Source organism: Anguilla rostrata, chromosome 18 (genome assembly GCF_018555375.3).
Source record: "Anguilla rostrata isolate EN2019 chromosome 18, ASM1855537v3, whole genome shotgun sequence".
Taxonomy (NCBI): domain Eukaryota; kingdom Metazoa; phylum Chordata; class Actinopteri; order Anguilliformes; family Anguillidae; genus Anguilla; species Anguilla rostrata.
In genome coordinates, this window is record NC_057950.1 from 27,986,474 (window position 1) to 28,004,285 (window position 17,812).

Genomic DNA, 17,812 nt, shown 5'->3' on the forward strand with positions numbered 1-17,812 from the left:
GGGGTAAGAGCAATGACAGCACTGACGACAATTCCGACACCCCCTCCGTCTGCGATATAAGCGGATGAGCAGGCGCTCTCCATCTCCTCTGCGCCGAACGCAAATAGTAGCCGGGAATACAGGTAGGAAATGCGGGAATGATATAATGCGACATCACTGTATTTCTTTAACAAATTCGGTTGAGAAAAATATTTCACCGGACGGTGTTGCACATGATGGTATTTTAGAAACCTTGCATCTGGGAACAAGCTAGTGATGTATGAGGACGACATTGTGCTACTTTGACAGAAAGCAACCTGAGTCGGGCATAGATGAGATATGGCGTCGCGATGGAGGGGCGGGATTGGACAACTTAATCCTGCAACTAGACGCCTCGCTGATCTCCTCCGCTACAGCATGCTCACATTAAACCCATTTCCACATTCTTAGCGTTTTAAATAATGTCTGGTGATTTACATGCTTCGTTGGTACCTGGACCACTTTTATTTGTAATTGGTTGGCCTGAACGTAATACACAATCTTTGGTTTTATTTAGAACTGCGACTATTATAAGGTTGCATGCCAGAAAAATGTGGTTCGGCATAATCAAATTGACGCGTTGTAGAAATGGTCCAAGCCTGCATAACTGTGGTTACGTCGGAAATTATGGACGCAATGTGCCACACGATGCCCTAACGTAAGCGAACATTTGCTTTACGTAGGACGCAGGTGACTAGCCAGCAGCACTTAGCAGGTAATAGCAAGTTCACGTTAGCGAGATGGGCTAAACTCTGTTGAGGTTGTGTTTTGTTGTCTGGAGGAGTGTGGGCTGTACACAACACTGCAAGTTAGTCTGTTGATGTTGGTATACGGATCTTGTTTTTTATGTTTTTTTTTTTTTTAAGGTTAGGCTGTTTTAGTAAAACAGTGTAATGACAACTGAGATCATTTCCTGGGATACTTAACTGTTGTTTGTCATATGTCTACTACTGCAATAATCTCATTGAGATTTCATTCATAGTAGTAAATCATCGTCTTCGTGATGTGCATGTTTTTAAACTGTTTATTTAAAAAAAGATAACACTTTACAAATGCCTAAGAGAGTGATGGTTATTATAGCTAATGGATATCTTCACAACTGGCTGCTGTTCTCAGTGATGACCAGAATAAGATAACCACAAAATGGTGAGTTCTGTGACCGATGAAGCGCTGACAAAAGAAGGGGTAAAAAGATCTACTTAACAAATGGAAAGCATGCGCCGTATATGTAGCGGAGGAACAGAGTGTGGCTGAGTAAGGGCAGTCTCCTTAGTACAGGAGGAGAGGGAGTGGCTGAGTAAGGGCAGTCTCCTTAGTACAGTAAAAGAGGAAGTGGCTGAGTAAGGGCAGTCTCCTTAGTACAGGAGGAGAGGGAGTGGCTGAGTAAGGGCAGTCTCCTTAGTACAGGAGGAGAGGGAGTGGCTGATTAAGGGCAGTCTCCTAGTACAGGAGGAGAGGAGTGGTGATTAAGGGCAGTCTCCTTAGTACAGTAAAGAGGGAGTGGCTGAGTAAGGGCAGTCTCCTTAGTACAGGAGGAGAGGAGGTGGCTGAGTAAGGGCAGTCTCCTTAGTACAGGAGGAGAGGGAGTGGCTGAGTAAGGGCGTCTCCTTAGTACAGTAAAGAGGGAGTGGCTGAGTAAGGGCAGTCTCCTAGTACAGGAGGAGAGAGGTGGTGATAAGGGCAGTCCCTTAGTACAGTAAGAGGGAGTGGCTGAGTAAGGGCAGTCTCTTAGTACAGGAGGAGAGGGAGTGGCTGAGTAAGGGCAGTCTCCTTAGTACAGTAAAAGAGGGAGTGGCTGAGTAAGGGCAGTCTCCTTAGTACAGGAGGAGAGGGAGTGGCTGAGTAAGGGCAGTCTCCTTAGTACAGTAAAAGAGGGAGTGGCTGAGTAAGGGCAGTCTCCTTAGTACAGGAGGAGAGGGAGTGGCTGAGTAAGGGCAGTCTCCTTAGTACAGTAAAAGAGGGAGTGGCTGAGTAAGGGCAGTCTCCTTAGTACAGGAGGAGAGGGAGTGGCTGAGTAAGGGCAGTCTCCTTAGTACAGGAGGAGAGGGAGTGGCTGAGTAAGGGCAGTCTCCTTAGTACAGGAGGAGAGGGAGTGGCTGATTAAGGGCTGTCTGCTTAGTATAGGAGGAGCAGAGTGTGACTGATTAAGGGAGTTCTGCTTAGTGCAGGAGGTGCACAGTGTGGCTGATTAAGGGCGGTCTCCTTAGTGCAGGAGGTGCAGAGTGTGGCTGATTAAGGGCAGTCTGCTTAGTATAGGAGGAGCAGAGTGTGACTGATTAAGGGCATTCTGCTTAGTATAGGAGGAGCAGAGTGTGGCTGATTAAGGGAGGTCTCCTTAGTGCAGGAGGAGCAGAGTGTGACTGATTAAGGGCATTCTGCTTAGTATAGGAGGAGCAGAGTGTGGCTGATTAAGGGAGGTCTCCTTAGTGCAGGAGGAGCAGAGTGTGACTGATTAAGGGCATTCTGCTTAGTATAGGAGGAGCAGAGTGTGGCTGATTAAGGGAGGTCTCCTTAGTGCAGGAGGAGCAGAGTGTGGCTGATTAAGGGCGTTCTCCTTAGTGCAGGAGGAGCAGAGTGTGGCTGGTTAAGGGAGTTCTCCTTAGTGCAGGAGGTGCAGAGTGTGGCTGATTAAGGGAGTTTTGCTTAGTGCAGGAGGTGCAGAGTGTGGCTGATTAAGGGAGGTATCCTTAGTGTAGGAGGAGCAGAGTGTGGCTGATTAAGGGCGGTCTCCTTAGTGCAGGAGGTGCAGAGTGTGGCTGATTAAGGGCAGTCTCCTTAGTGCAGGAGTAGCAGAGTGTGGCTGATTAAGGGCGGTCTCCTTAGTGCAGGAGTAGCAGAGTGTGGCTGATTAAGGGCAGTCTCCTTAGTACAGTAAAAGAGGGAGTGGCTGAGTAAGGGCGGTCTCCTTAGTGCAGGAGGAGCAGAGTGTGGCTGATTAAGGGCGGTCTCCTTAGTGCAGGAGTAGCAGAGTGTGGCTGATTAAGGGCGGTCTCCTTAGTGCAGGAGTAGCAGAGTGTGGCTGATTAAGGGCAGTCTCCTTAGTACAGTAGGAGAGGGATTGTTGGAGTGTTGTCTGCTGCTAGAGATGATGGCTAGGAGCAAGACCCACGAGTGCCTGAGGCAAATTATCTCATATTCACCTTGTTTCAGCTCGTTAGTGTATTAGCATTTCTGTAATATGAATTACATTCAGTCTTCCTGCGTTTGGCCTCACACAGCAGTTATTGCATAGCCAGTTTAACACTGTCCATATTGTACAGTAAATTCGTTTTGAAATCTGGAATTCAAATTTCCCTGGTGTTATCTTGGTGAACTGGATTAGTGGCTGAAGTGCTCCAATGGGACCTGGTTATTGTGTCTTAGTTTGATGGAGAAGCAGTCTCATGTGGATTTACTTTACATTCATAACTCACTGAGTGCTTTTGTGTTTTGTGTTCAGGAGACTTTTCAGAATCGGCGTTGTCTTGAATCGGATTCTCAGCAATGGGCAAGGAGAAACTGCACATCAACATTGTGGTCATTGGCCACGTGGACTCTGGCAAGTCCACCACCACCGGACACCTCATCTACAAGTGCGGCGGCATCGACAAGAGGACCATCGAGAAGTTTGAGAAGGAAGCCGCTGAAGTAGGAAACGCGCGTGTCCCCCGCTAGGCCTCCTCTCAAACAGAAGTGGCTTCCTCCTGTCATAGTGCAGACCTGAGGGGTTGTCCGATTTACTGTGACGTCTCTAGGACCAGATACATAATCATAACCTGGGACTGTACATATTATTTTATCCAGAATAATTTTATTTTCTAACAAAAACAAAAATATTCTGGAAATACGTGTGCTCCTGGGTGGCACACCCTGATAAGACACCGACACTGTTCCACTTTTGAGGATGGCCCCCTGGGTCCAGCAGCGGGCCTAACCCAGGGAAGGAGGAGCAGTGCCCCCTCGGGTCACCCACAGCCTGCCTGTGGCAGCAGTGCCTGAAATCCACTCCAGAGCAGAGCATGCGCTGTGCAGCTGGTGGTACGCACATGCTGACATGCACATGTGCTCCAGTATGACATGCTGCCATGCACATGCGCTCCAGTACGACACGCTCACATGCACTCCAGTGTGACACGCTGACATTCGCTCCAGTACGACATTCTGACATGCACATGCGCGACATGCTGACATGCACATGCGCTCCAGTGCGACACGCTGACATGCGCTCCAGTGCGACTTGCTGACATGCACATGCAGTCCAGTGCAACCCGCTCACATGCACATGCACTCCAGCGTGACACGCTGACATGCACATGCGCTCCAGTGCGACATGCTGACATGCACATGCGCTCCAGTGCGACATGCTGACATGCACATGCGCTCCAGTACGACACGCTGACATGCACATGCGCTCCAGTACGACACGCTGACATGCACATGCGCTCCAGTGCGACTAGCTGACATGCACATGCAGTCCAGTGCAACACGCTCACATGCACATGCGCTCCAGCCCAACACGCTCACATGCACATGCACTCCAGCGTGACACGCTGACATGCACATGCGCTCCAGTGCGACATGCTGACATGCACATGCGCTCCAGTGCGACATGCTGACATGCACATGCGCTCCAGTGCGACATGCTGACATGCACATGCGCTCCAGTATGACGCTCACATGGACTCCAGTGTGACACGCTGACATTCGCTCCAGTACGACATTCTGACATGCACATGCGCGACACGCTGACATGCACATGCGCTCCAGTGCGACTTGCTGACATGCACATGCAGTCCAGTGCAACCTGCTCACATGCACATGCACTCCAGCGTGACACGCTGACATGCACATGCGCTCCAGTGCGACATGCTGACATGCACATGCGCTCCAGTGCGACATGCTGACATGCACATGCGCTCCAGTGCGACATGCTGACATGCACATGCGCTCCAGTACGACACGCTCACATGCGCTCCAGTGTGACACGCTAGCATGCACATGCGTTCCAGCGCGACATGCTGACATGCACATGCGCTGCAGTACGACACGCTCACATGCGCTCCAGTGCGACACGCTAGCATGCACATGCGCTCCAGTGCGACATGCTGACATGCACATGCACTCCAGCCCCACACGCTCACATGCGCATGCGCTCCAGTGCGACATGCTGACATGCACATGCAGTCCAGTGGGACATGCTGACATGCGCTCCAGCCTGACACGCTCACATGCGTCTGCACTCTTTCCAGTGTTCTGTCGCCTGTAGCACACATCTTTGTGTTTGCTGTTTTTGCGCCAGATGGGCAAGGGCTCCTTCAAGTACGCCTGGGTGTTGGACAAGCTGAAGGCCGAGCGGGAGCGCGGTATCACCATCGACATCTCCCTGTGGAAGTTTGAGACCAGCAAGTACTACGTCACCATCATCGATGCCCCTGGGCACAGGGACTTCATCAAGAACATGATCACAGGCACCTCCCAGGTCCGTCTGCATCTCTGTCACTGCCATTTCCCAGGTTTTTATTGGTCAGAAGCAGCACAGGCATCACATATGATGTCAGTAGCACATGACCTGGGTATTAATACCGGAGCCTAAATGATTTGTGGTGGTGGGATTTAAAAATCCACATCCAGAATAATAATACAAACAGAACTTGGCCAGCAGCCATGAATTAGAGCTGTTTGAAGGGTCTTAAGGTAGGCTGTATCCACCTGTTGAAGCAAAGCTGCGCCATTTGTTTTTATGGAGAGACAAGTGTGGGTTTGGCCCCAGTTAGTAGATAATGTCACAGTGTGTCTGATCGATTTTGAGAATGCGTGCCGTGGACCCAACGCAGAAGCTGCTCGTCCGGGGTGGATAGAGAACATTTATGACTCATATGCATCACAATGGGCTTAATGCATATTACAAAGGTCTCATTTTCCCAGCTAACTAGCAATGTAGCCTGTTTACTACTTTGTATTCTTTTCATAGATATATCCACACTGACGACTCTTAGCCATCATTGACAAGAAACTATTCTTGTTCTGTGCTTTTTTTCCCTGTAAGGTGTAAGTTGGACAAACAGGATAAATAGCTAACCAGGTATCTAATGTTGGTCTTCTGGCACTTTCGCCTGACCTGTGCGCTTGTATTTAGGTCCTCACAGTCAGACCTGTATATCATGTAAATCGTTAATATTTCTGCTGATGTTTTGGGTGGATAGAGAGACCATAGCTTATTATTAGTGCTTTTCATATTTAGAGTAAGTTCTTGGGAGCCAAATCAATTTATTGTTTTCCCAGAATATTACAATTACAGATTTTGTGAAACTATATGCACATCTCTGGGCTCAAAACTGAATTTAAAGGTATAATGGGCACACCTGTATGTAAATGAACGCAGCATGCATTTCTGTCTTTCCTTTTTTCTACTTATGAAATGCCTGTGTGGCCGATGCAGCAGGACGACTTTGAAAACGTCACCGTTCCATCATAATCGCTGCTGTTTAAGTAAACATCCATTGTAATCGATAGCAAAGTCCACCTGGCTTGTAGCGGGCAGAGCAGTGGGCATATTTATACTAATCTGGCAGAAAGAAAATCACAGCCCCACCTTCACTTGTGCTGTGGTTGTTTATGCTGAAAATAGGGGGAAGATTTTCACTTCTGCGGTGTTGGCACCCCTGATATCGACTTTGTGCGTGATTACAATTTCAGTCATTATTGCCGAAGAAATTAATTGACGATGTCATTTTTAAAAACTTGATGAAACTCCCCCTCCCTCACCCAGGCGGACTGCGCGGTGCTGATCGTGGCAGCGGGGGTGGGCGAGTTCGAGGCGGGCATCTCGAAGAACGGGCAGACGCGGGAGCATGCCCTGCTGGCCTACACGCTGGGCGTCAAGCAGCTCATCGTGGGCATCAACAAGATGGACTCCACCGAGCCCAACTACAGCCAGAAGCGCTACGAGGAGATTGTCAAGGAAGTCAGCACCTACATCAAGAAGATCGGCTACAACCCCGACACGGTGGCCTTCGTGCCCATCTCCGGCTGGAACGGGGACAACATGCTGGAGTCCAGCCCAAACGTGAGCACAGGCCCAGTCCCAACAAGATTCCCCAAGATTCTCCTGTAATACTCTATGATGAACTGGACTGAATTTACATTAATGCCTGAATTGACTGAAGAGGACCGAACCCAGCCTGTACTGGTTTACAGGTGCTTTCTCCCAGTTTATTCACTGCAGTGCTCTCTCTTTAGATGACCTGGTTTAAGGGCTGGAAGATCACGAGGAAGGACGGCAACGCGTCCGGGACCACCCTGCTGGAGGCCCTGGACGCCATCCAGCCCCCGTCCCGCCCCACGGACAAACCCCTGCGCCTGCCGCTGCAGGATGTCTACAAGATCGGCGGTGAGGGGCTTAAAAAGCAGGGGGGAGGGGGGTATGTGGGCGGCCTGTGTCTGAGGCAGGGTGTTGGAGTGGCCATGAATTCATTTTGGGAAAGTGGGGAACTAAGTGAGTAATAATGCATTCAAGCAACTAAACTGAAGTCTGAAATTACACTTATGAATAATTAATTAATAATACGTTTATGAATAGTAATGACATGAGACATGTTGAGGGTTCAGTGCAAATTAGTATTTTTATTATTAAATTCCGAGAGAGAAGCAGTCAGGTCTTATTTTGAAGCACCCCTGTTGAAGGAGGAATCCCGCCTATGACATTTTGGGATGTGGGAATGACTTGTACGGTTTTGTGATGCCACACCTTTAACTGGGTGTGCCAGGCATTGGGACGGTGCCAGTGGGTCGCGTGGAGACGGGCCTGCTGAAGCCCGGCATGGTGGTGACCTTCGCCCCCGTCAACGTGACGACGGAGGTGAAGTCGGTGGAGATGCACCACGAGGCGCTGACCGAGGCACTGCCGGGCGACAACGTGGGCTTCAACGTCAAGAACGTCTCCGTCAAGGACATCCGCCGCGGCAACGTGGCCGGGGACAGCAAGAACGACCCGCCCCAGGAGGCCGCCAACTTCACCGCGCAGGTGACCCCCCAAGGCTGCCACAATGCCAAAATCAGCAGCACTCATATCATCCAAATCCAGAGTTACTGTCCATAGAACATAGAGCAGCACTCTTATCATCCAAATCCAGAGTTACTGTCCATAGAACATAGAGCAGCACTCTTATCATCCAAATCCAGAGTCATAGAGTTACTGTCCATAGAACATAGAGCAGCACTCTTATCACCCAAATCCAGAGTTACTGTCCATAGAACATAGACCAGCATTCTTATCATCCAAATCCAGAGTTACTGTCCATAGAACATAGAGCAGCACTCTTATCATCCAAATCCAGAGTCATAGAGTTACTGTCCATAGAACATAGAGCAGCACTCTTATCATCCAAATCCAGAGTCATAGAGTTACTGTCCATAGAACATAGAGCAGCACTCTTATCATCCAAATCCAGAGTCATAGAGTTACTATCCATAGAACATAGAGCAGCACTCTTATCATCCAAATCTAGTTACTGTCCATAGAACATAGAACAGCACTCTTATCATCCAAATCCAGAGTCATAGAGTTACTGTCCATAGAATATAGATAAAAAATTTGCCTTTGGAATGTTTGGGTATTTAAAAAAAGCACAGTACACGCATACCAATAAAAGCAGTGAGGACATTTCTGTTAATGAAAATAGAAATGTCATATCAACTAGCCCAGACCACCCCGTCCCTGCACAATTATACCTGTTTTTGGAGGCCCCCAGCCAGTTTAATAAATGACTCTTGAATAAGAGAAATGTAGATACTGGCAGCAGTGTAAGAGGACTTGAACGTGTTGAGGATGAGGTGGGGGTCCAAGACAGCTGGAATGCACAGTGGTGTTGGCCTTTTCCAGGTGATCATCCTGAACCACCCGGGCCAGATCAGCGCCGGCTACGCCCCGGTGCTGGACTGCCACACCGCCCACATCGCCTGCAAGTTCGCCGAGCTCAAGGAGAAGATCGACCGCCGCTCGGGCAAGAAGCTGGAGGACAACCCCAAGTCGCTCAAGTCTGGCGACGCCGCCATCGTGGACATGGTCCCGGGGAAGCCCATGTGTGTGGAGAGCTTCTCCGAGTACCCCCCTCTCGGTAAGCCCCGCCCACTGCCTCAGCCTGGGGAACACTGGGCTACACAGCTCAGCCAGTCACAAACATTCATAATACTTGATGTATGGGCCTTATGCTAGTCACAAACATACACAATGCCTGATGTATGCGCCTTATTCAATGTTAATGGGAACTTCCCATTAGCCACTGACCCCTACTGGAGAAGGAGAGTTTGCAGCTGTGAAATTGGCTGGTTCAGTTAAATATAAAGTGGTTTTGTGAGCAGTTGGCTCTTAAAGTACCTAGGGTGAGTTCAGTCTGAACAGCAGCAAACACACTGCTTTAGTCATTAGAGTCCTGGGATCATTACTGATCAGTCATTCAGGACCCAAGTGAAACGGTGGCACCTCCTATGGAACCCGGAGCTGTTAGTCTTTTTTTTACCGGGGGAAACATGTCCAGTAGCAACACTGTTCTGTACGGTATTCTCCTGTACAAGCACGAGTGTCATCCAGGCTTCTCGCAGTTTCACGTTTCCGCCTTGCGTGAACAGCTCAAAGGGGTGATCAGCCTTACTCATGCTCTCCTTGCCTTCCCAGGGCGCTTTGCGGTGCGCGACATGCGTCAGACCGTGGCCGTCGGCGTCATCAAGGGCGTGGAGAAGAAGGCGCCCACCACCGGCAAGGTCACCAAGTCAGCCCAGAAGGCCCAGAAGGCCAAATGAACGTTGTGCCGCGCTGCCGACTCCCGGGTCACGCGTGGCAGGACGACCGGCTCCCAGCTCTGCTCTCTGATTGGCCGCTTCCGCTCCATTGTCAAAGACTGGTTAATTATTACAATGCATCGCAAAACTATCAGAAGGAAAAAAAATTAGAACATAAAACCGGGATATTTGTGATGACCATCAGTTTTTCGTACCATTGCACATGGCTTCTTCTGTTTATTAGGCTAGTTAATTTCTTCTGAAGGTGTACTTGTCATTGGGACCGTGACCATGAACACCTCCATGTGTGAGAAGCGTTAAGATGGCTGAAGGCCTTAGAGCCAGGCCTCTCTGGTCTAGTCTTCACATTCACTTGCTTTTTGTGTTTGTTTGCCATTAGTAGATGTTCAGTTTGTTGAAATACTAACTTAAATCGCTTCAGTAGATAAAAGTGAATGATATGCTCTGTTTGAACTGTGAATTGAAGAAATAAAAAAATGCCTCGCATATATTCCCAATACCAGCCGCATGCAATCATCAGGCACGCTTTATATTACAGCCCGACCAACATGGGATTTTTGAGACCAATGCCGATACCGATTTTATAGGGGAAAAATTCACCGATTTCCGATACGGCGGCCGATATAGTGAATTTTTGAGCTGTAATGAAAATAGACATTTTCTATGTGGATTGTGCACCGATTTTGCACCGATATGACTACGCAAAGGTACTCAGAAGACTGCTGTCTTAACCCCTTAGCGCACATGCCAAATCTGGCCAATCCTTGCCCATTTAGGGGGTACCCTATTTAAAGCTTTATAACTCCAGATGTGAACACCACAGAGACTTGAAAAATGGCTCAAATGAAGCAAGACATTTGTAACACAATACTAGCTTAGATTAATTTATATTTATAATAATGTAAAATAAAGTGCCACACATGCAATTGTCTAGGCAAAAAATCGAATTTGCTCTTTTTTAGTTCGCAATGAAATACTGGGTGATTGCATATATACAGCAGGTTAAAGTATATGTCCTGGATCAAAAACTTCTTGACCACAAGTTCATAAAATATAAGGGTGGATATGTAGAACTACTAAAGATCTATGAAGCACAAAATAAGCAGTGTACCTAGCATCTCCAAATCTACCCAAAATGTCTACACTATGCCTTGCTGTAAATCACAACAAATTCACGTATTTCACTACAAATCAACAGTTTTTACTCAAGAAACTCACTGTTGCATCATTTTCAGCATAGTTGTTGTGTATCATCTATTAATGAAACTAAAACAAAGCGTTTCTATTTTCAACTCATACTTTGGTTGCAGTAGCACTGAATGTCTGAGTTCAGTAATCTCGGCACACCGCGTGCCGAGCACTAGGGGCTTTGCGCTAAACAAATAACTTTATTAAAGAATATTTAACATTATTGTATTGCTATTATAATATTAACATTATTAACATTGTCAACCAATTTTAGAAATGAACACTGAGAAAATAGTTCCAGGTCGCATGAGTCTTGTTGATGTTGTGGGCAGCGAGAAGCACTAGATAAAGTGCTAGGGGCGCCCATGTGTCAGTGCTAAAAAAACATGTAAAAAAAATAATCGGTCCTACATATCGGCCACATGTCCTCCTTGACTACCGATACCAATATGGTCCAAAAATGCAAACATCGGCCGTCCAATATATTGGTCGGACTCTACATTATACTGTTGAAATCTTCACGTGTGTCGCACTTTGAGATATGCTGTTGCTTGCTCCTGCGCTCAAACTTTTATTGGCATCAAACCAGGCACCTTATGGTTTTAACTATGGGCCAAAAGGCATTCTACGTGACATTAAAGATGTTTTAACTATGGTTCAAAAGGCATTCTACGTGACATTAAAGATGATTTAACTATAGGCCAAACGGCATTCTACATGACAAGATGATTTAACTGCTGACCAGTCCTGGATTTTTAAAAACTGCTATAGTACAGAATAAGTGCTACAGTATGGAAAACTTCTTGTGTGTTTCACTGCATGTGGAGGTGAAACTATTAAATCTTGCTTCTCTTAAAAATGCAATCATTTGCTTTCTCAAAACATGCTATCATTCTTCCACAGTCTTTAATTCATATTATTTAATCACTTCCTGATCCAACGTCCCTGCTCTTAGTGTGCTGCTTGTACCATGTTAAACCATAACCATAGAGTCTAGTTTTTAAACTATCCAAAATTTAAAACTGTCCACATTGCTGGGACTGCATGCTTCAGAATTCCAAATGAACCTACGTTGGTTAAGTCCTCAACCTAGGTTCATTAGTGGGATACCAAGCCAATCTCTCTCTGTCCTCACTGTCTAGTTGATGTACTACATTTTCTGTGAATTATTTTTTTAAAGTGCTTTATTACATTTTCACGCCCATTACATGTTTCAGATTCTCACAAAAATATGAAAGAAAACAAAATGTTACAAAATCCATATCACCATTAAAATATTCAAAAGAGTCCATGGTGTTTTTTTGTTACACACAGAGTCCATTTGTCATCTTGTTAAATCCATTATTTGTTTAATTACTACATCACTACTAATAATAGTTGATTAATAATAATTTTGTACCTTGTTTGTCATATTTTTGAATTTATTATACAAATTACAAACCAAAAAAATTGTTTTGTTTCAAGTGACAAGTTTCCTTTAAATACACCATACATGATTGATTTTATACATACATCAAATTTCAGACCAATTTCATACATATTCTTCCATAATTGTTTTGTTCTGTGGCAGTTTATAGATGCTCTTGTTTAATCCTCCACACAATTCAACATTGGACACATTTTAGTGGTTACAAAACGTGCACCGGCAGTTTGCAAGCAGATAAAAGCCAAGTTGTATCCCTTAATTTTTCAGATAATACTTTGGAATTAATATTTTTAGTGCATCTCTCACTTTTAAAATGCATTATTCCACCAAAGAGATGTTTGTTCACAATTTTAGAAATCATTTTATTTGGAAACCCAGACCAATCAATGTTTAATTATTTAAACTTAAAAAGAAAATCTCCATAAATTAGTTTAAAATATCACACTGCTTCTCAAGCTCTCTCTTTTTAACCCAAGTTGAAACATCACCTACCAAACTTGCTCCCCTTTGTATGCTACAAGCAACATTTTTACAGGAAGCAATTTTCCATTTACAGCCAAGTTCCACTGCTCCTAGACCCCCATATTCCCTAAATTAATAAAGCATATCTGTCTTACTTTTTGTCCCCCAAATTAGCTGTACACATAATTTGTTTAATCTGGTGATACACATTTGTCGTTTCAAAACTTCTATTTCTCTCAGTTTTGAAACAACAAATGTTTTAATTATATTTATATATAGTTTGTAATTTGCTATTTTGTTACTCCATTTTTCTATCACTTGTTTAATTTCTTTCAATTCCCAATTTCTTTCCCTACAATTTACATTTGTAATTTGTGTACCCAAGATTTTCATCCAATCTTTAATATCTATATTTAAAGGGGCTGGTCTTCCACAACCTATCTAAACACTTTGTTTTTTTCTTGATTTAACTTTGTGCCTGATACATCTTCATGAGTGTTGACAATATCTAATTCATTTTGATCTGTAATAACCGTAGTATCCTCTGCATACGCTGATATTACTACCTTTTCTCCTGTACTTGTTTTAATACCAGATATTTGGGGTCATTTTTACTTCTGTGTATGAGTGGGCTAATTGCTAAAACATATAAAGCTGCACTCAAAGGACAACGCTCAGTTATGACACCATTTACATTCGCGTGTACAGTAGATTTTGTATATAACAGCTTGCATATGTTTACAAAATCTGAAGGAAACCCATACGCTCTCATTGTACACCACAAATATTCTCTGGATATGAAATCAAAAGCTTTTTTCTGATCCAAGCCCAAAAAGAAAAACTCTATCTACTGAACATATAATGGTGTGGGGGTGTTGGAGAACCAGAAGCGACGAATATAGGGGAACGAAAAGCTGACGCTACCGGAAGCGTTAGCCACAAAGTCCCGAAGGACAAAAGGAAGGGGAACACCCGAATGTAAAACACAAAACAAATAAGATCCTTGGGAGAGCAACTCCCGCACACAAAGGATCCTAAACAACAACAAAAAAACACGGAGTAAAAAACCACTCCGAAGGACCCCCTTGTGCAGCCGTAAAACTGGCTCGCGAAACCAAAAGCGACCCGTGAAAACCAGGACGAAAAAAGAAAAGGAGCAGTGGTACAGAGGCGAAGCTCTGGTACCAAACCCAAAACTGGTCTCAAAAGAAAAGACAACTGAGTAGCAAAACTTACTCAGCGAAAAGAAAACCCTGAGACGCAGCTCAGAAAAACACAAACAAAATACATTACCCGGGACAACGTCCCGATACCCACCGGCTCACACGAGCTCAAAATAAAAGTATAAATGCTCTTAAGGTGTCAGAATGCGCTCACTGCGCTAAGAGACTGACTCGCCTTAAGAGGACCCAGAACCAACTACAACACAGTTCAGTAAACCGTCCACCGAGCACCTATACCTCTACCGTACCGGCTTTGTGTTAAACAGGATTTTACACAGAAGCGCAGATGGCTGTTCTGTCAGTGCTTTTAAAGGCACCTCCCCAGGTGAAAATAATTGGGAAATCAGACACCTGGAACAAATTAAGAACTTCTCAAAGGCCAGGTGCCTTCTAGTGGCAGCACAAGGCCACTACACCCCAGAACCATGACAGAACATGTATGTCTCTTGGTGTATTTAAGTTGTCCCACATACAGTAAATCTTCCTATAACAACACGTTTGCTCTTTATCAATTAATGATTGTAGAGATCCATTCATCCTACTCAATTATTTTTGCTAGGGTCTTGTAATCCATATTCATTAAAGTTAGATGTCGCCAAATATCCAAATCAGTTTCATCACCCTTTTTATACAGTAACATTGCCCCATGATAAAATGCGTCATGTGATGCACCCTTCCTCAAACCTTCATTAAAAACAGATGTCAATAAACTGGAAATATCCTCAAGGCATGCCGGGTAAAATTCTGTTCTAAGTCCATCCGGACCTGGAGCTCTACCTTTGTTTAACTGTGCTATTGCTCCCACTACCTCCTCTTTTGTGGTTTCCCTTCCCAGTGTGCTCGGGCTTGCCTCTTGGTTTTTCTGAATTGTTTCCAAAGAAGCAGTTACTTTTTTGTGTAGTGCCGCCTATTTGGCTACTTCACTCTTTAGTTTAGTGAGTTAAAGAGAACTCCATTAATATAGACAGGGGTTACCCAAGGCAGTTGTCAAATAAATGACATACAACATATTGATGGAAAAAATGCAAAAATCGTTTTATTATTACAAAGTGAAAAGAGCAATAAATAGCAATTCATTAAACACGGAGAGACTAAATACGTTGCCAAGACTGGTACAAGCAAGTGGGCTGGCGGCCTACACTGCTAGCTCTAAACACTACATAAATACAAACAGGGTAAAAGATCACTTTCAGCGAACAGTATTAAAAGTGTGCTCACCAGAACTGATATCCTACCAGCCTACACAAACGACGAACCACGCAACCCGGAATTGGTCGGCTTGACAAGCCCGTCAAACAAAGCTGTAGTTCTCTTAGCGCTTACCACGGGTTTTATACGCTATGGAACTACATCTTCCTCATTACAGTTATATCCCCAACGGCTTTAAACTGTCACCGTTTACCTGATGCCACGGGTTACATTCGTATTTTGTTTCTATCATCTTGCATGACTTCTCACACGTTGTTCTCACTAAATCTCTTTTTTGTTTCATCATTGATGATGTCGCCATTTTCATTTCATTCATTCATGCCCTTTGTGCACTTATTCTCCCTACGTTTCTTATATTGTCGTATTACGCCAAAAAGTTTCATATCATAACCAGATTGTACATGTACATTAAAAAAACTTCATCGTTCAGTTTCGATAATTCCAGTTTTAGTTAATTAAAATAATTTTCCTCGTCCATTATTTTATTCCTTTAGATTGCAAGACTGTATTCCACCATTAGGATGCTATCGCGCATTCCATTCTCGATTAAGCATTTTACACTTGAATAATAAAATGAGAGACTTTTTAACCCTCCTGTTATGTTGCGGGTCAAATTGACCCTTTTTAAAGTTTGAAAATCTAGGAAAAATACTTAAAATTATTTTTTCAGTATGAAACTTCTTCTACTGGCCTTAATTAGTGTAATCAACATTTTAAATGAAAATGGTTCATTTCATGTATTTGCAAACCCCCCCTGTATGGGGATTGACCCGGGAACATTTTTGCTGTACCTAAAAAATGAACAGAACAGGAGGGTTAAAGTGTAATAAATCCGTATCAGATTTTGTAAAGACATTCAATTATTTGATTTTACCAATTTGGACTTTAAATTCTGATAATACATCTTTCTTTTTTTAGCCATTGTGTATTTAATTTCCAATAACCTCGAATTTCATTGGGAGTAAAATGCTTACAGCCAAATGATCGCAATTAACCAGATATTCGTTTTTATACTCAAATGAATTTGGAAACATAATTAGGCCTACGGTCAATTCTTGTTTTAGACCCAGAGTCAATCCTCGTATATATCCATCCTTATCTGGATAAAGCACTCGAAATACATTCTGCAAATCGCAAGTTTCACATACTTTCTTTAACGCTTTACCTTCTCTAGACATTTTAAAAACAGGTGTTGCCTCTATATCACTTGCCTCCGTCACAGTGTTAAAATCCCCACATACAGTAACTTGGAAACAGAACAATTCATACAATTTGTTAAAAATACGTATTTCCCTGCTCTATCAGACGGTGTGTACACATTAATAATTATTCATTTCTGTTTTTTACAGAAACCGTCAACTAGTAGGCTACACGACCAGGTATGATCTCGCGAACCTTAATTTCAGTTCTATTCCTAAAGAGGATTCCATCACCGTCTGCTTTATCGGCGCCAACTGAGAACACTCTAACTTCCGACCACATAGCGTTAGTGTCATATAATCTCCATTAGTCAGTCTCAGCTCTTGAATGCTAATAATATCATGCCTTGTTCTCATGAGCATTTACCTTCTCACGCCTATAAGACATAGATCTAATACCGCGAACATTACACGATACAACGGAGATGTACGCCATAATTATAAACCATAAATAATAGCCTACATATCACCATACATATAATGTATGTGTTGTATGTATTGTAGGTACCTGTCTTAAATGTATGTATAATGGGCAATGTGCAATTGTGCTGTCCTATTGTGTGTTATTATGTATACTGTCTTTGTACAGCAAGCACCAGATGTGTCTAAAACAAATTTTCTTCGGGAAAATAAAGTGTATCTTATCTTATCCTATCATGCCTAGTTAATGCATAACATTTTCAGTCATTTAATCACTTATTTCCATTTTTTCGTTTCAAAATACCTTTGTCCTGCTCAGGTGAAATGATCCGCTTAAAACCTTTTATATATCCATAACCTGGCTGCTGTACTGAATAAGATACTTAACTCACAATGCTTTCATTAGCTGTTGCCTCAGCTCCTTCCTTTGGTGAAGGTGTAGTCTTTACTAATCTCCGATTCACTTGCGCTTTCGAAGGATTCCAATACTTCAAAGTAACTGCTTGCTTCGTCGGACGTGAGTTCCTCCCCTCTTGGGGGCGGTTGGTCTTCTCCGGTCAGAGAATGTAATGGACATCAGTTTACTACTTTCATTCCTCTTTACTTTTACACAGTCATTCCGTATGTCGTGCCGTACAGGTTCTGCCAGACTGGAACTTCACGCAAATTGTGATAATATCCAATGTGGTGGAGGACTGCACTTCTCGTTTTTCCCATTTCGCCTCCTGGGCTTTTGACACCTGCACGTCCAAAAGCAATCACGGAACCGTCCAGACCCACGGCGCAACTCACTTAAGCAGACACATTTTTACTGACACCACCTGCGCATGCGTCCCACAAAACGTCCCTGAAAGGTTGTCCGTGAGTGAGTGAGTGACCACAATTCAGGT

General features: G+C 44.2%; 1 protein-coding gene across 1 annotated transcript; it reads left to right on the plus strand.

Annotated features, from left to right (window-relative positions):
- Nucleotides 1-22: 22 nt before the first annotated feature.
- Nucleotides 23-10,292, plus strand: eef1a1a (eukaryotic translation elongation factor 1 alpha 1a). Its single transcript, XM_064316830.1, has 8 exons — nt 23-122; nt 3,458-3,645; nt 5,297-5,476; nt 6,767-7,063; nt 7,237-7,387; nt 7,764-8,020; nt 8,879-9,113; nt 9,671-10,292. The coding sequence occupies exons 2-8, from the start codon at nt 3,502-3,504 to the stop codon at nt 9,793-9,795; spliced, it is 1,389 nt and encodes a 462-aa protein (XP_064172900.1). The 5' UTR covers nt 23-122; nt 3,458-3,501; the 3' UTR covers nt 9,796-10,292.
- The last annotated feature ends 7,520 nt before the right edge of the window (nt 10,293-17,812 follow it).

Excerpts from the sequence above, each read along its gene's own strand:
- eef1a1a (XM_064316830.1), top strand. The coding sequence starts at position 3,502 with ATGGGCAAGGAGAAACTGCACATCAACATTGTGGTCATTGGCCACGTG. Across the intron at positions 3,646-5,296 it reads TTGAGAAGGAAGCCGCTGAA|ATGGGCAAGGGCTCCTTCAA; the intron begins GTAGGAAACGCG and ends TTTTTGCGCCAG. Across the intron at positions 8,021-8,878 it reads CCGCCAACTTCACCGCGCAG|GTGATCATCCTGAACCACCC; the intron begins GTGACCCCCCAA and ends GGCCTTTTCCAG.